The sequence below is a fragment of the Pleurodeles waltl genome, chromosome 6 (assembly GCF_031143425.1).
Source record: "Pleurodeles waltl isolate 20211129_DDA chromosome 6, aPleWal1.hap1.20221129, whole genome shotgun sequence".
Classification (NCBI taxonomy): Eukaryota; Metazoa; Chordata; class Amphibia; order Caudata; family Salamandridae; genus Pleurodeles; species Pleurodeles waltl.
Genome location: NC_090445.1, coordinates 1,596,687,750 through 1,596,707,745, shown reverse-complemented (window position 1 = coordinate 1,596,707,745; position 19,996 = coordinate 1,596,687,750). Strand labels below are relative to the sequence as shown.

At 43.4% G+C, this 19,996-nt stretch overlaps 1 protein-coding gene across 2 annotated transcripts in view; it reads right to left on the bottom strand.

Annotated features, from left to right (window-relative positions):
• The window catches only part of RABL6 (RAB, member RAS oncogene family like 6), a 383,686-nt gene that overhangs the window by 34,059 nt on the left and 329,631 nt on the right, over positions 1-19,996 (bottom strand). For both annotated transcript variants that reach the window (XM_069241431.1, XM_069241432.1), the window contains exon 13: positions 14,032-14,206. In XM_069241431.1, the coding sequence (XP_069097532.1) occupies positions 14,032-14,206 (175 nt within the window). The remainder of the gene's footprint in view (positions 1-14,031; positions 14,207-19,996) is intronic.

Sequence of the window (19,996 nt, the reverse complement as noted above, 5' to 3'; positions counted from 1 at the left end):
ACTTTACACTTGTTAATTAGGCGCCACCCTCTTATTTTACGGGGTGGAGACATGTAAGTCCACACTTGTAAATGGTGAACAGCCGATGTAGAAAAGTGAAAGCACAAATTTACTGTACTAATACTACACACGTATATTTATCTTTATGAATAGGATCCAATATGTCGGACTATTAGCATTGGAAGACTGGGCCAATGATGTACAGGTCCAAGGACAGCTCTACCCAGTGTGTGGCGGTATTTGTCCTGCCAAGATACACTCAATGACCACCAAATGAAGCCCAACATTTTTACGTGGGTCCCTAGCTATTCTCTGTTAACCGGCATGCATTCAGGCTGTAATGCAATTAAAAAATTTTTTTTTTTTTTTTTTGGTTATTGAGGCTCGAGTAAGGCATACACTACTACTTCAGACTACTGCATATCTGTCCTCAATAGATTTAAAAGAGTAGGGCAAGAGTATGGGAGTCTGATACATATTCCTTCTATCAACAGAATGTATATATATTATGCACAGTTTAAATAAAACACTTAAATTAGGCTTTCAGTAGTGCTCCTAATTGTTCGATACTGAGAAACAAGGCAAACACTCCTTCTGTTTTCTTTTGAACTGCAAATGATGTAAGCATCCACCAAACAAATATTTGCCAATATTTGCCATGGCTTACTAAAAAGAAATCTGAACTTCCTTCATCATGCTGCCTTTTTGCTGAGAAAGTGCGGTGAAGAGGCAGCATGTCAAAATGTACTACTCAACAATATGCCCAAAGAACTAGTTACTTTCCTCTGGTAATGCTCCTTCTAACTGCAGATTCCTCACCTCCAGAATATCCGCAGGTGCCAGACTGGATCCGGAGAACTTCAACATCAGTGCTCCCTTGCGCTGGCAGATGCTGTCATAAGCGCCACCCGTGCACGTGCATGCTATTTTTTTGTTTCAACTATTAGTGACAGTGTGCCGATCACAACATTGGGACCTTTCTTTAGATGCTAAAGAGGGCTCTTCACAAAATGGGGAGGTAAGACAGAACTGAGGAATCTGTGGTTAGAAAGAATGGCAGGGTGTACACGAAGGGTAAAGGTGGTCTCTACCATGTGCAATTTAAATTGATACTGTATATTGTAGTACACCACGTGTACCTCACTCCAAATACCCTGCATACAATCTGCCCAGTGCGAGTGTCATTCTGCCCATGCAGTCATGTCGTGGGGGCGGACTCTTTGCATTTGCTATGGGCATGCGGCAACATAGGAGTGTACTGGAAGGCGGTAACCGATCGACTGAGTGTGCCCACAGGGCGGACCATCCTTAGAGATGGTAGGAAATGTCTGCTCTGAATAGTCCTGGTAAAACAAATGAACACCTTAGCAAAAGATTTGTAGTGCAGGTGCTGGTACTTTCTATGTGCAGTGTGGCTATCTGATGGATTTCCCCAAGCCCTCCTCGGATGGAAGAATGGCTAAGGGTCATGGCAGAATGGGCAGTGGCAGAGGAGAGTCATATGTGAAAGACTTGAAGGGACAACAAATTGGCAGATGATCTACCTACAGGCATGGGCAGCTATGTTTACTAAGCTACTCGAGCCATTGGATGCTCGACCACCCTGAAGAAAAAATAGAACAGTATTTGAGCAGTACAAAAAAAGGATAGAGGTATAAATGTTGAGGAAATGCATTGGGTAGGAGGGGAATGAGATGAAATGGGTGGTAGTGCTCTGGGACGTCCCTGCTGCGATATCCATGTGCTTTGGGTTACTCCTTTCACGCAGTCCCCTGTATGGAATCCGCAAATCTTCTGTGCCCTGTCCAATGTGAGTTGTAAGGTGGGGAGGCAGGTTGAGTATGGGAGAAAGCTAACAGCATATTGAAACAAACCATTGTATTGTTTGTTTAAAACACATGCTAATAAAAATCTATACAAAAAAGCAAGTCAGCAGCAGCCACAGTAAGCTACCAACTGAAAGTGTAGAAATGCAATTCTTATGTGAACTGACAACTCGGTACTGCCAAGCTGTCAGTTCACATAGGAGGGATATTTCTATACTTTCTACTCATATGTTCTTATACGTTAGGTCTGTAGCTTTGCTCATGGCTGAGAGTTATAATCCTCGTGCACGTCTCCATTCCCAGTCTTTTAACTGGTAGTGGAATAAGTTATGCCTGGGCTCTCATTACAATGGCCATGAGGTCGAATTGCTTCACAGTCATAACAGATGGACAGGCCAGTGTACCTTGTCCATAATATCTAACAGATAGTTCAGAGTGGTCAGCCTTAAATGCTCCTTGGTGGGTCATATTGCCTGTGTAAAGGGTTCCTCTTTCCTGCGCACATGTTCCCGAGGTTTCTACCTTTAGAAAATGTCCCAAAAATTCTCAAATTATTCACACTCTCAATTACCCTTTTCATCATGGCTGCCTTTTAGCTCCTGAGTCTAACAACTTTAACAGTAGTAATGCTTCTTTGGGCCCTGAATAATGCTCAGCACTATTACTTGGAGGTAGTTGAGGTAATTTTACCACCTCATGATGGACATACATCTGCAACACAAAAGAATGATGGACGGAGTGCTGAACAATGCACTCACCCCTAGTCACAGATCTGGGTTTAATCCATTGTTCCTTTGCTCACCATGCCACCCCAGTTTGGACCCAGCCATATGCAAATCAGTCTTGACCCTGTTCATCATGGGAACAATCCAGCTCAAACTGCCAGGCCAGGTCCTCCCAGGACCGGAAACGAGCATCCTGGGATCGGTTTTAGGGTATCACCCTTCAACAGCCAGGCTAGCTTGAATCCAGTGGCACAGTGAGTACGGGACCCACGTCTAGGCATACCCTCCCCACTTAGGGCAACTTTAGCAACACAAAAGGATGATGGACGGAGTGTTGAAAAATGCACACACTCACCCCCAGTCACAGATCTGTGTTTAATCCATTGTTATTTTGCTCACCATACCACCCCAGTTTGGACCCAACCATATGCAAATACATCTGCAACCAGAGAAAGAAATATTATTTTGAATAAGGGTTTTCTTCTTTACAAGCTCAAGTTCTTCCTCGTAGTTGGCTTTTCCTGAAAATAACTATACTAAAGGCAACCCTCACTAAAAAAGTACGGTGCTTTTCACTATTCACACATAATACGAGGGGTAGAAGTTTTATCGAGGAGACCTGTGAATTCAGTTTTGTGCAGTACCAAGATTGCAGCTGCTAAATGTGGTTCCAAACATTTTAAAAATATGAAAAATTAACAAACATGCTCTAATAGATTAAATAAGGTAGAGGTCAGTGGGTATCCTGGTGTACTGTAAGGTCATCATATACTAGGTTTTAAAAGTCAAAACATGCACAAGTTTGTCAATTTTTTCAAAATTCTCTTGTGGGGCTAGAGAACCTTCCCTTGCAATGGTCTAAATCACTCGCAAAGCACCATTTTGGGACTGGTCTTTTTTGAGTTTTTAATAAGCATGCCTGTGGGTAAGACGGGGCATCTTGGTGCATTGTAAGGTCATCATTTACTATGCTTTAAAAGTGAACACATCTGAATACAAATGAAACTTGTATTGTAGAACCTACCAGTTTTGCCATTTTTTTCAAACTTTTCTCAGGGGCAAACTCTCCCAAACCATTTCTGAAGTGGTCAGGCTTGTTTACTACACAGTGTGAGGACTGGTCTGAAAAGCCTTTCTAGGGTTGCTTTGGGCTCCCGATCAACTCCTGCAAAGGGGTACCTACCCAAAAGCGAGGTACTGGTAGCCCAGGGAGTAGATACAGACAAAGTCAGGAAGGATGGAGCGAGTGAAGTGACCTCATCAGACCTGGCTGCCAAGGCAGTAATCCGCCAGAAATGTATTCCCCTCCACCGATGTTGCAGCCTGCAGATAACAAGAAAAAGCACCCCTCATGCCAACGTTGTTGTCGCATCCTTGGCCCAGGTGGAATGGGGTCTCAGTGCTGCCTTACAGCTAGTGCATAGCCAATCTTAATGCAAAGGACTATCTACTCCAACAGTGTCCTCTTTAGCATTGACTGCCTTTATTTGTATCCGAGAATCAACGTCTACCTGATAATCTTTTGTTTAATTGATATAAAAGCTTAATTCTCTCTACAGAACTATGCGATGGAGCCTCCCCGCCTTGTCCAAAGGATGAAGAGGAGCAAAGATGCAGGCAAGGTGATAGACTGACCAACATTGAAGTGTGTCATAATCTTAGGAAGGAAAGATGCATGAATCCTCAACACCAAATTGTCCAGGAAGAAGTTGGGTAATGTAGGGTGTCTGTCTGCTCAGTTCATCCGCTCTGAAATTCAGGAATACCCGCCAGGTGGTTGGTGACCAGGAAGATCTGTTGTTCCAGCAACCTCCAGGGGCACACAGTCTTCTTGTAGTGGGCCAAGAACCCCACTCTGATCTGCTTGTTGCAGTACTAGACGCTTGTAGTGTCATCTGTTAGATTATGTACCAGCATCCAATTGACTGATGGCAGGAAGGCTTTGAGGGTTAAGCAGAATGACTGATTCGCCAACAGGGTAATTTACTCTGACTGAGACCACAGGACTCTGATCTCCTCTCTCACACATGACTCTCCTCCTGCTTAAAAAAGCAGCAATGCAACTGTGTCAAGCTCCTAGTGGGGAAGGGAAAGTGGCCTGCCATGGTTCAGACCGCCATATGAAAGCCCCCACTGCACATCCTGAGCAGTCTCCCTTAAGTCTTGAACCAAGTCGGAGAAGCAGCCTCATTGCTGAGCCAACTTGGATTTGAGGTTCCACTGTAGGGCTCAAATGTGCTACATAGCATTGTGGACGAGGAAAATGGATAAGGTCAAAAAGACTTAGAGCAATCGTCATTAATATCCAAAACTGATCCTGAAACATCAGGAGTATATCCAGAATGTACCAGACTTGCTGCGATGGAGGAACGGCCTTGAACACCACCATGTCCAGACTTGCCCCAATGAATGGAAGTCTGTGTGTGGGCCTTGGGTGGGATTTTGACTCATTGATGGTAAAATCCAATGCTTCTTTGGGCCCTGAATAATGCTCAGCACTATTACTTGGAGGTAGTTGAGGTAATTTTACCACCTCATGATGGACATACATCTGCAACACAAAAGAATGATGGACGGAGTGCTGAACAATGCACTCACCCCTAGTCACAGATCTGGGTTTAATCCATTGTTCCTTTGCTCACCATGCCACCCCAGTTTGGACCCAGCCATATGCAAATCAGTCTTGACCCTGTTCCTCATGGGAACAATCCAGCTCAAACTGCCAGGCCAGGTCCTCCCAGGACTGGAAACGAGCATCCTGGGATCGGTTTTAGGGTATCACCCTTCAACAGCCAGGCTAGCTTGAATCCAGTGGCACAGTGAGTACGGGACCCACGTCTAGGCATACCCTCCCCACTTAGGGCAACTTTAGCAACACAAAAGGATGATGGACGGAGTGTTGAAAAATGCACACACTCACCCCCAGTCACAGATCTGTGTTTAATCTATTGTTATTTTGCTCACCATACCACCCCAGTTTGGACCCAGCCATATGCAAATACATCTGCAACCAGAGAAAGAAATATTATTTTGAATAAGGGCTTTCTTCTTTACAAGCTCAAGTTCTTCCTCGTAGTCGGCTTTTCCTAAAAATAACTATACTAAAGGCAACCCTCACTAAAAAAGTACGGTGCTTTTCACTATTCACACATAATACGAGGGGTAGAAGTTTTATCGAGGAGACCTGTGAATTCAGTTTTGTGCAGTACCAAGATTGCAGCTGCTAAATGTGGTTCCAAACATTTTAAAAATATGAAAAATTAACAAACATGCTCTAATAGATTAAATAAGGTAGAGGTCAGTGGGTATCCTGGTATACTGTAAGGTCATCATATACTAGGTTTTAAAAGTCAAAACATGCACAAGTTTGTCAATTTTTTCAAAATTCTCTTGTGGGGCTAGAGAACCTTCCCTTGCAATGGTCTAAATCACTCGCAAACCAAATTGTCCAGGAAGAAGTTGGGTAATGTAGGGTGTCTGTCTGCTCAGTTCATCCGCTCTGAAATTCAGGAATACCCGCCAGGTGGTTGGTGACCAGGAAGATCTGTTGTTCCAGCAACCTCCAGGGGCAAGTCAAAAAGACTTAGAGCAATCGTCATTAATATCCAAAACTGATCCTGAAACATCAGGAGTATATCCAGAATGCACCAGACTTGCTGCGATGGAGGAACGGCCTTCAACACCACCATGTCCAGACTTGCCCCAATGAATGGAAGTCTGTGTGTGGGCCTTGGGTGGGATTTTGACTCATTGATGGTAAAATCCAATGACGTCAAGAGTTTGACAGCCATCTGAAGGTGGTTTGCAACTAAATGTAGCAAACCCGCCTTTACAAGGCAATGGTCTAGGTATGTAAATACATGCACTCTTAACCTCCAGAGGTGGCCCACAACCACTGCCACTTTTTTGAAGATCGAGGGGCTGTGATAATGGAGAAGAGGAGCACAACAAATTGAAAGTGTTTCTTGCCCACCTTGAAGAGCAGCTTTCACCTATGGGAAGGCTGAAAGGGTATATAGAACTACATGCCCTGAAAGTCCAGAGTCATCCATCAGTCTCCCTTGACAAGGACAGATTAGACTGGAGGCAGTGTGAGCATCTTGGAACTGCTCTTCTGTGGAAAGGAATCCAATAGGCAAAGGTCCGGGATACAGACGAGATCCCCATCCATTTTCAAAGCATGAAAGTAGAGTGAAAACATCCGTCTTCTTCTCAGAGCACAGGACCTGTTTAGTGCCACACTTGGAGAGTAAAAGATTTACCGCCAGCATCAGGATGCTGAAACAAAGGAAAAGAAAGGTAGGGCGTAGCCCCTTTGAGAGATCTGTAAGACCTATCTGTCTTGACGTAATAGATCTCTAATGGATCTCCAGCTTGGGGGGAGGGGAGGACTCTACTTCCCACCGTGATGAGATGAGCAGTGGAGTACAAGCTAAAACAGCTTGGCAGACATTTTAGCAGGGTGAGGAGAAAATAGAAAATAGATGACTGTGGACCCACCTGCAATGTGCGGTACTTGCCAGTGCAGTGTCCATGGCCCAGAAAAGACAAGACTGTCTGCGGTACCACTGGCAGGGAAGGCTGATGGTGTCTATAGGCTAGTCCCCTGGAAAGGCCTCTGAATTTCCTAAATTGATGGGGAAATTGTTGTGCTAGAGCCAGTAACCCCTAAGAGTGTGCAGTAGTCCAGCTGCCTTTAAATTTCTCTAGCACCAAGCCTGCTTTTTCCCCTCAATGAGTCTGGATTAATTGTAGGGCATATCCAGTAGGGACACTTGCACATCATCAGAAAACCTGGTCAACTTCATCAATGTGAGCTTTCAAAACATGAAATTGGTGCCAACAGCACTGCCAAGACAATATGTAGTATCCAGGTCTTCACGGACTTAGGGACTGCTGGCAAGAACTTGCTGGCCATAATCCACAAAGCACATGTGTCTGCCCACTAAACAAACCGCATTAATGGACTTAAGGGCTAGGGCTGCCGAAGAAAACATTTTTTTACCGAAAGCATTATTCGGTGTGGACTCCCTATCTGTGAAAGTTGTTGGGAAGGAATTAAGAATTATTTTGCTAGTCGAGGCCTGCACAATGAGGATCTCAGGTGTAGGATATTTAGTTAGGAGGTCTGGATAACTGGGTGTCAGTCTATGTCGCCAGCTACTGGCGGGCAAGAACAATGCTTAGAACATGTAGCAATCAAAACATCAGTAAAGACTTCACTAAGCAGTATCAAGATCTTACACATCGCCAGCACTGGTTGGAGAATTCTCAAAACATTAAAGCGTTTGTTTTTGTCTCACTAAAGGTCAACTGCAGATCCAGCAACTCAACTGCTCTCCAAATGAGGCACTTTCTTCCGCTGGTGGCCTATGGGGCGAGTCGAGCTCTGTTTTCGTGGAGGAGTCTAGCCCACTACCATTTTGCAAATTGAAATATATCACCTGTAGGTGTAATTTTGCTGCTTGAAGAATATTCTGGATTCACATGCTGTGCGCATTACTCTGCCATCTGGTGGTTGGGTCTGGAATTCTCCACTGCCTCAATAGTTTTTCTTCTCTCTCTCTTTTTTTAATGAGCGTCAAATGTCCTACCATTTAGTGCCTAACCCAGCCTCTCCTGGCTTCATATGCCCTCCCGGAAAGCTCCTCCGCGTGGTCGCCATCTTCAGATTCTTATTTTTTGTTTGTTCCGCCCCCATCTTCTGGGGAGGTGGGTGGGTAGCCAGTGAATCTAGAATATTCTCCAACTCTACAAAACTACTCTTACAGGTAAGAAACCATTTTGTTTTTCAGCATGAATGATGTGCATTGATTTTATAGTGTTTTTTTGTTTTTTTTATCCTTGAAGCGGTTGGGTTCAAGATGAACTTGAGTTTGTAAGTAAAGGCTTTAATACTTTTTGTCCTTCTTGAGCTTTCTTGCTCATGTGTATATCTATGCAATAAGGCTTTGTGAACGTGAGCACCGATGACCAAGTAGCAGTCATGCAAATATCCTGCAATGGTATATTTGTCACAAAGCCTATTGTCACCCCTTTTTTGCCAGTAAAGTGTGCCTTTTGTTTAGTTTGTTGTTGTATTCCCGCTGCTGTGTGACACATTTTCATTGTTTGCGTAATCCATCTAGAGACTGTATTCTTTATAACTGGTTTTCCTTTGTTGTTGTGTGCGATAACACAAACAGTTGCTTTCCCGTTCAGATTGGTTTTGTTTTCTCAATACAGTACATGATTGTTTTTCTTGTGTCTAACATGTGTAACACTCTTCCAGCCTGGTTGTTTGGTTCTTGGAAAAAGTTTGGTATTTGAATCAATTATTTATGTGGAAATGCGAGATTACCTTAGGGTAGGATCTGCCTTTGTGTATTTGCATGTATGGCTCTTGTGTTGTGAGTGTCTGCAAATCACCTACTCTATGAACAGATGTCACTGCAATAAGGAATGCACTTTTTAAAGTAATCATTTTTAGGGAAGCTTTGCAAAAAGGTTCAAAGGTTTTCTCATTATTTGTGTTAGTACCAAGTTTGAGTTCTATGTTGGTGCAGGCGCCCTTCTAGGTGGAGCTATTTGCTTTCCTCCCTCCAGGAATCTTTTATTTACAGGTATTTTGAATAAACGTCTTCCTATATGACCACTTGTGTAGGCCACTATTGCTGCTAAATTTACATTTAATGAAGAATAAGTTTACTTGCAGTCTAATGGGTGTGTGAGGTATTCTAGGACTGTGGTGTCCTTTTTATTGTCTTTTAATAATTCAAGTTTCAGGCACCACCTTGAGTACCTTTCCAGTTAGCTATGTTGCATTTTTTTGTTGTTAGCCTTCTTGCTTCTCTGAGATTCACCACTGTATTCCCTGGCAGACCTCGGTGCCCAAACTATAAGTCTTCAGGAGCCAAGCTGCTAAACTCAAGGTTTCTGGTTCTGGGTGGAGAACTTTCCTCCTTTGCACAGATAACAGATCTTGTTATTCTGGTAATCTATATATATTTTTCTGCGACATCACTATTAGGTACGAGAAACAGAGGGATAGGGAGAAAAGCACAAGCAAAGGTCCCTGAACAATCTATCGACATAGTAATTCCCCAGGAAATGGCTGTTTCTGTCTGGTTCAAAGCATTGGCATTTTGCATATTCTGGAGTTGCAAACAGATCTATTTCTGATGTTCTACATTGTTTGAGTGCTGTTTCATCGCGTTCCCACTTGTGAAGGGAGGATACTTGCCTGCAGAGCTTGTCCGCCTGAACATTGTCTTTCAACCAGAAGGTGAATTGCTGTTAAGTTTATTTGTCTCTGGATGACCCACCTCCAGATTTCCGGGGCTAGTTGTGATAGTAAATAGGAATGTGTGCCTCCCTGTTTGTTGAGATAGAACATTGTTGTCATATTGGCCATTTGAACTAGTAATGACATTCCCCACAACTTTTTCTGAAAGGCTATTAAGGTTAGCAGCACTGTTCTTAGTTCCAGGACATTGATAAGTTGTAACACTACCTTGTTCCTTACAGATTCGTCTGACTTTAAGTCTCTCCCTATGAGCTCCCCAACCCCTTTGTGAGGCATCCGTGGTAATGGGTTACTGTGGGAGTTGGGTGTATAAATGGTCTTTCAGCCGCTATATGTGTCCTGTTACACCACTGCTATCTTCTGCTGTGCCTGTGCGTGACAACCAGTAGACCTTGCCAACTTTCTGTGGGTTGTGTGACATTGGCTCTCAATCTATTCCTGGTCTCATACGTAGCCTTATATATGATATGAGAGGAATGCAGGACACCATCTTTCCCAGCACTGTTCCCACTGTCCTCACTGTAAGAGACCGACCCTTCAGGTAAAGGTGAGTTTCTTGAAGTATTGATACTATCATCTTTTTCCAAGGATAAGCTTTCACTCCTGTTGAGGTAATTACTTGCACCCAAGAAGATCTTTTCTTGTTCTGGTTTTGGTGATGAATTTTCTCCGTTACTGAGAACCCCAGATTGTGAAGTGTTGATATCACCATAGCTATGTGTCTTTTGAATTTGCATAGAGCATTTTCTTTTACCAGCCTGTTGTCCAATTAGAGGTATACATGTATCCCTTGTCTCCATACCAGCAACTAGAAATGACCATAGATGGAGAATTGGATATCCGTTCTTAACTACTTCAAACCTGTATTGGAAAATCATGGCACTTCAGCGCGTAATCAATTCGTAGACTAGTTTAAACAGTCCCTAGATCAGGTGACCCCAGTAAAAACTATTAAATTAGACCACAAGGGGAAAGTACCTCCACGGTATGCCTAACAAATGTCCCTGCCATTACCATCAAACTACTCACAACAGTCTTTACTAAAGTGAAAACTGGGTCCCCTATAGACCCTGCTCTCCCACACACTCCTTCAAGGAGCAGAATTTATCATTCCAGCACTACTCGATCTTCTTAACCTCTCATTAACAAGTGGCTTTGTTCCCTCAGCATGGAAACATGATGTAGTAAAACAATTCTTTTTTTTTTTTAAACAAAAAATAATCAAGACCCCCTAACTCTAGGGAACTCTAGGCAAATATCCCTGCCTCTGGCAGTGGGCAAGATATTAGAAAAGCATGTAAATCATAATATTCTCCTACATCTCACACAGATAGGGTTCCGCCCACAACGCCGCACTGAAACTGCACTCTTGGCGGTCACAGAGGAGCTGAAGATGGTGCTGGATCAGGGAGGGTCCACTGTCATCACACTTCTTGACCTGAGCGCGGCTTTCAACACAGTAGACCATGAAATACTTACTGAAGTCAGGATAAAAGATAATGCTCTAAATTGGCTCTCTTCTTTTCTAGAAGACAGTGCCTCAGGGCTACACACTCTGTCCCGTGCTTTTTAACCTTTACTACACCTGCTTGCTGGCACTTGGTGCTTAAATGTATGCATGTCTCCTATGAAGAGGACACACAATTAGTAATCGCTCTCGCATCAGGACAATGAAAGCAGGATCAGCAACTAGCTCCATGTTTGGAAAAAGTAGATCGCTGGATGGCAAGCTGTTGCCTCAAGCTCAATGCGGAGAAGACAGATATCACGATACTAGGGAATAACCCAAACTCCTAGTTGATGCTGGGGTGGCCTGTCTAGGAACTGCACCAACTCCTAATATCTCCATTTAGAGCTTGGGGGTGTGGCTTGACACGTCTCCTTCAATGGAAGCAAAAGCTAGCAAACTTGCCACCAGTTGTTATGGCATCTCCAAAAACTTTTAGATTTGCTTCCCTTTCCTTCCAGAAGGATTGCTGTTGAAGCCTTAGTAATATCACATCTTGACTATGAAAATTCCCTATACCTAGGTTCCCCTCCACATGTGATAAAAAGGCTACAAGTCGTTCGATATGCGGTTGCTGTTCAATGTTTTGAAACATATCGGCTAAGAATGACTTGGTCTCCCTTCACTAGCTTCCTGTTGAGCAGCGGGTTAAGTTTAAGGTGTTATGCCTAGCACATAGAGGACTTCATGCAAAAGGCCCCTCTCGGCTGTGGGCCCTACTGGTGCCCTCTATCCCAAGCAGGGCAATGAAGTCTGTCAAAGCTCAACTTATGAAAGTGCCCCATATACATAGAACATGATGGGGCGGCCGCTTTTTCTCCCATCTAGACCCAAAACTGTGGAACTTATTGCACAACAACCTAGTGCTGGAGGACAACAAACGTATGATCAGGAAGCAGCTAAAAGCATGTCTCTTTCCTATTTAACCTTAACCTAAGTCTGTTCTCAGTGAAGCTTATGTGCCCAAATGCTGCAAGGCTAGCACTGGGAAGCCTTAGGGTAGCCACATGTTTCACAGAAATCCATACAGAATAGAATACTGTTGCCAGGCACTTTGTAAACACTCTTTTGTTGCTGATTTTATGCCAAAGGCCTGCACTTTGATTTGATACTGTGTCCTGTCCACCACGAAATGTAAACATCTTTTGTGTCTGTGATTATTTGGGATCGAAATATAAGCATCCTTTAGATCTATAGTTACCATATAGTTCCATTTTTGTAGCCGAGGTATATCTTGCAGTGTTGTCATTTTGAATTTTTGTATCGTTATCAACTTGTTTATGAAACAAAAGCCTAGGATAGGCTATAGGGATCCATCCTGTTTTGGTGTTAGGAAATCTTTTGAGTAGTTTCCCCGGCTGATATTGTTCCTGGACACTTTTTCTATTGCCCTCTTTTGTAGCAATTCTGTTACTTCTTAGGCTGTTCCTTCTTTTGTGTGTTTATTTGACTTGTGCCCTGAAACCCTTCATGTGAGGATGTACAGGAAAAACTTCCTCTGCCAGCTGGTCTTCTCACAGGTGTTGATCCTCTCTATATGTGTCCCCTGAATTGAAGGGCTCACATGGACTTCGCAGTATCATTATCCTTCTTGAGTTGCTGAAGGCTATCAATCACTATACTTCCAAACAGCTCTTCCCCCTTGAAGGTTTTGAGCAGGAGGATGATCATTCGCGGGAAAGGCCTTGTCTGACTGCGGCAGAGACCGTAACCTGAAGTGGAGGCAAGACCTGTGTTTCGTTTGTGACCTTTTCTTGTGTTTGACTATGTGGAGTTTTGCCTAGCAATCCTGGATTGCCTTCAGGTGCATAACGGCACAGGTCACATGATTTGGACTTGTGAAAGAAGCCCAGGCACCAAAGACACACAGTGTGCCGGTCCATGACAGACATTTGCTTCCTGCAGTCTCGGTATGGTTTGAACCCGTAGTTTTTGAAGGGGGTATACTTCCTTAGCAGTTTGGGAAATTGCTGGAAAAACATCAAAAGTTGGGAGCGGAGGCCTGGATTCTGTCAGATGACATGCAAAGAAAGAAACTGATGTCCGTGTATAGTACATGCAGCTCTCATTCAGGGGAGGAAGGGAGCTATCGTGGAGCCACACACTGCCACCTGTCAGCATGCACAAACACACACACACACATATATATATATATATATATATACATATATATATATATATATATATATATTACTATTACCCATAATATACTGACCTCATATGATGTGGGACTGAATCTGCCTTACTAGGATTAGATTTTGTGACATTCGAGCGCTGCAGATATCATTGGTGAGGGTTAACTCACTTGGCCATCCTGTGAGTGTGCAACTGACCCCTGTTGTGCAAACTCCTCTTTGGCATTTGGAAGGGAACGCCATCCCCAGCCACATTATTTTTTAATATTTTGTTAAGTATTTAATGAAGGATTCCTTCGACTTCTCACCATCCTGTTACCCATTATCTAACACAAAAACAATGTCCTGAAAGTCCTAATGGTATCAGGTACTGCAGGAATAAGAGACACAGAATGGAATTCTATCCACAAAATGTGATGCCTTTGCAATATTGCAAAACGACATTTTAATTGACCAATGAATGCTCACTTGAATGATCTAAAAACCTGAGAAGATAAGTGATTTGAAGACAATGCTAGACAAATGAAAAACAAAACGGTTGTGTTTACATTACCTTCATCACTGCTCTCTTTAGGGGTCTTATCAAGGGTACCTAAGCCAAAGAGATCAGAGTCATTCTTAGGTTTGAAGGATTGGACAGTGGTGGGCTTTAGAATGTCAGCATGCTTTCCAGTAGCCAGATCCTCTTCCGAGACGTCTGAGATGTCCTCGCGGATCGGGAAGTCATCCTACAGGACAAGAGATATAATTGGAACAAAATGAGGTAGGGAAAAGGTTAGTGAAATACATGACAGAGGGCTTTTCTGGAATATACATAAATCATTAACACAAGCCATCCAAAGAAGATTTGATGCTGTGAAAATGTTAATTACATTTGGATCCTTTACCTTTGGCATTTATTTGGGGCAGTCTACCACTAATAAGATCTTGTACCCCAGTAGTCTAGGTAACATTTTACCTTCTCCCACCACAAACCAAAGTCTCCTTCTGCTTATGAAGTGTTTTAGGTTTACTGTTCTGGTCAGTCTCTTTGTTTATTGGCAACATCTATACTGAGCTCTGGGTGTTATTTTCTGGTGTCAGAAAGGGGCATTGGAGGGTTTTACCTATATTTTTTATGTATCGTCTACATTGCTAAATGTGATTTCTGTTCAGCAGATAGAATATTGTGAGCATCTTGTTGCTGTATATATGAATTGACTCTGGTTGGTGGGGTGAGGGTGGCAGAGTGTGTGTGTGTGTGTGTGTGTGTGTAGCTCCCCCAGATATGTCTTGGGTTTTTTGTATGTGAAAGAAATGTACATGTTCTTTGTGTTTCAGATTATGATGTCTCTATAGTGGTTACTGGCACTGGTCTCTTCATCTTATGCAATGTAATGAAACTGAAAGTGTGCCCGAGGTATGTTCTGTCGACATTTGTGAATTAAGAGCATTATATACTCATCAAAAAGGATGAAAAGGCCTGGGAGCAAGAAATATCAAAAAGAAAAGGACCATTACTTATTTTGTTTTTCTATAACATGCCAATTAATTTTTCTTCTTTTGCTTATGACCTCTTTAAGCTTACTGAGAGATAGAAAATTATGAAAATAACGTTACTCATCAGCAAATATGGTTTTACAGCTTGAAGAGCTTCCAAATTTCCATGCTGTGCATAATTCCACCATGTACTGGTTGAGCCCAGAAGTAATGTGGTGTAAAAAAACTTTTTAATATGTTTGGTGGCTGTCGACATTGACATAACCCCAGTACATGAACACCTTTTGGGATTTTGTTTTTTAAATAGAGTTCGCGAATAGCCTTCAAGTTACAAAACCATAATTACTGATAAGTAAGCGGTTTGTGTTGTAGTGCTGAGTGTTTTCTATAGCAAAATCCTACGCATTTATTAAATAGCTGTGTTATTCTACCTGTGGAGGAGGGTCGGAGGAGGGGCAGGTGAGAATACGTGTTTGAGTATGATCTGCCCTACCGTTATTTCTTTGCAATTGATGAGATCAACATAATTGTGTTTTGTTAAGGTTTGTTCTGATGACCATGTGGCTGCTTTGCTGATATCTTTGAAAGGCATGCTGACAAAGAAATTGAGCATTGCTCCTTTCCTACTAGTAAAAACAGGTCTTTAGCTTTGCTTGTAATTTCTTACTGGTCAAAGAGTAGCAGTGCTCACTTGTTTGTACTATCCACCTTGTTCCTCGTAAACACTGCAAACAGTACATCATGAAAACTGTGTAGGCCTTCTAGCGTTTTAGTTCGTCATCCTCCTTTACACCAAGCATATGAAGTGCCCTTTCTGTAGCTTCTGCAGGACTTTGAAATAAGGCTGGTAGTGCAATTGTGTGGATGATAAGAAATGACAACACCACCTTTGATAGGAGCGTTAGGGTTTTTTGTTATGACCTTATTTTTGTGAAGTTATGCAAGCCTCTTGCACAGTGAGTATTTGTAATTCACTTACTCTTCTGAGAGATGTGATTGCAACAAGAAGTGCTGTTTTTAGGGTTAAAAGCGTAAGCAAAGTTCTGTACATGGACTCAAATGGTGGCTTCATAAGCTCCGTTAGTACTCAGTGAGGGTTCCACTGAGGTGATGGAAGAGCCTCTGTTCTGTTCTATAAATATTTTCAATAGAGAAATAGCGAAGATCGTCTTTTGTGTTTGAACCTTTAATGTATGCTGCAATAGCAGAGTGCACTCTTAGCGATGCACATGCGAGTTTTCAGTGCATGAGATACCTAACTATTTCTGCCTTCTTAGTTAATTGTAGGAGTATATTGTCCCTCTCACACTACACAAGGTACCTCTTCCACTTTAAAGCAGAAGGTATACGTGGCTCTCTATTGATCAGGTGTTTTCTCTTTCAAGCCTTGGTATTCTAACTCAACTAGTTCAGGAGTCAGAACAATAAATGTAGTTCCCCAGTCTTGGGTGGAAAGGAATATGTTACTTACCTTTTAAGCATAAGTTCGTAGTGTGTATTTCTGTAAATTCACATTCTCTGCATACTCCTCCCAACAAAGGGTTGGGCATTCGCAACTTGCTTTTCTTCGAAGAAGTCTTTCGAGTCATGAGGTATAGTGACTCTTCCCTTAGTTGGCAATGTGCATGGGCACCAGCTCTTGCACAGCAGGTGAGTGTAAAGATGACGCAGTACCTAGGACAGTGTGAAGACCATTGAAGAAGTTATGACTAAAGAGCTTAAGGGAAAGAATATACATCTGCAACATCCAAAGGCTTCCGGGGAAGAGGTTGGGCAAATGTTAATCTACAGCACTAGTGAAAGAGCGTTCCCTGTTCTGCATGCAGGCTGCCAAGTGAACACCTATGGGAGTGTAAGCTAGACTCTAATTCTGCAAATGGAGAATGGAGCGGGCTATAGCCAGAACTCCAAGTTTAAGGAGGTCCAGGTGCTTAGGAATGCAGTGAAGGACACTTGGCAGGCAACAGGCTTGTGTAGTGGGTCTGCATGCTTCCTTAATGACAGACATGCACTCATGAGGGAGATTGAGATAGCCAAATTATTGGACCTCAGGAGCCAGACTGATAGATTGAACTGCCTGGCATAGGAGAGCCTGATTGTGCCTTAATTCTGGGGTCTGAGCATCTCATGAGGGGCCACTGACATCTCTATAAGGGTTGAACACCAGGGTTGTCTGGTCCACATGAGAGCCAGAAGGATGAGTATCGTAGATTTGCCGAAGCTTCTGGACCACATTCAAGAGTGGAAGAGGAGGAAAATTGTAGGCAAAGATCCCTGGCCAATTCATCTATAGAGTATTGCCCATGAACTATGGGTGTTGTAACCAGAAGGTAAAGTTTTGGTATTTTACATTTTGAACAGTGGCGAAGATGTCAATCTTGGGGACTCCCAACACCAGAAGTATGGGAGTAGGACTAGTGCTTGGGAGTTCCCACTTGTGGACTTATTGTTGCATACTCTTGAGTAAGTCAGAAAAATCGTTGCCCATTCCCGGAAGGTACTCTGATAGGAAGTGTTTGCGATGGTGACATGCACAATGCCATATGCTTTGTGCTAGTGCTTATAGCTGCAGTGACTGTGTGCCTCATTGCTTTTGAAGATAGTACGTAGCAGTCATGTTGTCAATCTTTATTAGGACAACCTTGTGCTTAACCTGCTGCAAAAAATGACCTTAACAGTCAGTTGTTGAAGATGCGGTCCGCACCCTTACAGTGACGCATCCAAAGATTGTTACTTTTCCACCACTGCAGAGAGTGACAGGTGCTAGTCCATAACACTAGACCACCCCCAGTGACCCTCTGCTTGTGACCATTGTGCTGATAGGCTTTGTTGGAGGGGATGCATGTTAAGTCTGGCATAGGGACCTACAGCTATCCCTGAGGCCATCTTTGTGGGAAGCTGCCTAACTGTTCCGATTGTTAATTAGCAATTTGGCTGAAAGAGAGGCAGTATGTGCTGAAATACTTGCACTCATGCCTGGCTGGGGTAAGTCATGCCGAAGACTTATTAGGTACAGCCCCTAGAAAGGACTGGATCTGAAAGGTACTCAAGGTGGGATTTGACAGTATTTATATGGAAATCCAAACTGAGCAGGAGAGATATAGTGGCATAGGTGTGTATGAAACAATCTTGAACTGCCAATTTTCTAAGCAGGGGAATATATGAATGACACTCCTGAGATGGGCAGCTAACACAGCATTTTGTAAATACCCTGGGGGAAGTTGTGACCCTAAATGGCAACACTCTGAACTGATAAAGCTGACCACTTACCACGAAACATAGGTAGAGGGGATGAGTGTGATAGATGGGTATGTGTAAGTAGGCATTCTTCGGATCAAGTGCAGTTATTAAGTCACCTTGCTGCAGCAGAGCGATGACATCCTGCAGAGTACCCATGTGGAAATATTCTGAAAGGATGCACTTTTTTAAGTGTGGAACCTGGAGGCCCATTCCTTTTTGGAGTTAAAAAGTACAGGGAATACACCCCCTTGCCGTGATGTTGCAGCCGCACTGGTTTAATTGTCCCTTTAAGAGTGTGCACCTGGACCTCTTCTAGAAGAAGTTGCTAGTGTTCTGTGGAGAAGGAATGTTTGGTGAGATTGTGATGATCTCCAGAAAGTAGCTGTGCTCTACAATGGGCACCTACTGATCTGAGGCGAACACTTCACAACAAAGAAATAACAACACTACCCCCCCCCCCCCCCCACATCCCAGGTGTAGAGTGCTCATGAGGGAGCAGACGGGAGTCACTGCTTGAAGGGAGGTAGATCCTTTAGCAAGACTCCTTTGCTCCACCCCCTGATGTTGTTGCCTCTGTAGTCAGCTCTAGAATACCCGTGTGTTGACTGCTGGTGGCATTGTTGTTGCTCCTTCTCACAGTAAGAGGGAGAGACTGTCAAAGTGGTCTTACTGTCTCCACTGTACTGTGATCTCCAAAAGACTCCCTAGGAATGAATGTCTGAAGAGCCCCATAGCCTTTCTGTACTGTATGGACTACTAGCGAAGAACATGGCCACAAATATAGGGAGGATCATTGGGTGAGGGTTTATATTCTTTGTCAATCCTAGTTGTAGGGACCACAGGCCTTGACTGGATCTTTGAAAGGTTCAGGTACGGTCTAAAGGATCCCTTTACGCATCTGAAGGCATTGGATCTTCGATAATGTTTAAGTAGGCTGTTGTTCTCTTCCTGGACAACATGAATATCGACTTTATGCTATGCAGCTTCCCTGTGTATGATGTCATTGCATATATTAGTGTCATCAGTGGAAAGGGATGGCTGGATACAGTTTGGGGCATGTACCAGGGATTGACATTATAGCTGTCCCACTGGTTACCCCTGGGCTCAGGGCCTTTAGAGTGCATCGTAGTGTTTAGCTGGATACAGCAGACTGCCTTCTTCCTAGAGGATTGTGGTGGCCCCTTGGTTGAAACTAGAATAGGTCAGGCATGAGAAGATGGAGTAGGTTACAGTGAAGGGGGAGGTGGTAGAGGAGGAGGAAGGTGAGCAGGGAAGGGGCTAGCATCCCTGTCCTTATGTATCTTATACTTTGGAGGAGGTTCTATACCAATTCACTTCTCAAAATGTAACTTCCTCTTCCTTGGAAGAATCTCCTGTGGCTTCAGTTCGGCTTGGTAGGGATTCAGTCAGTTTGCAGGTGGACACATATGTGCTTTTAGCAAGCAGTTAACTCCTCCTTCAGGCATTGGAGCATTGGTTGCCCTGACTCCTTCTAACCTGCAGTTTTCCAGACCGAGTCGTTCTTTGTCTTGAAGGCTTTTGGTGTTGGTGACAGCTTTAATGCCGGAATCTGCTTCAGTGCCGATGTTAGCCTTGGTGCCAGAGTGAAGAAGACTGTTAGCTCCGAGGAGGGAACGTGGCTTAGACACAAGGAGTGTCATCAGCTCTTAAGGCTTCAGTCAGTGCCAAAGATGGCCAGAAAGCAGTGGTAGCCCAGCAGGCTATTACTGAGTCTTCTTTGCAGCAGGCCAGGTACGTAGTCATGCTCAAGAAAAAAGGCAGAAATTGCAGACTTGATG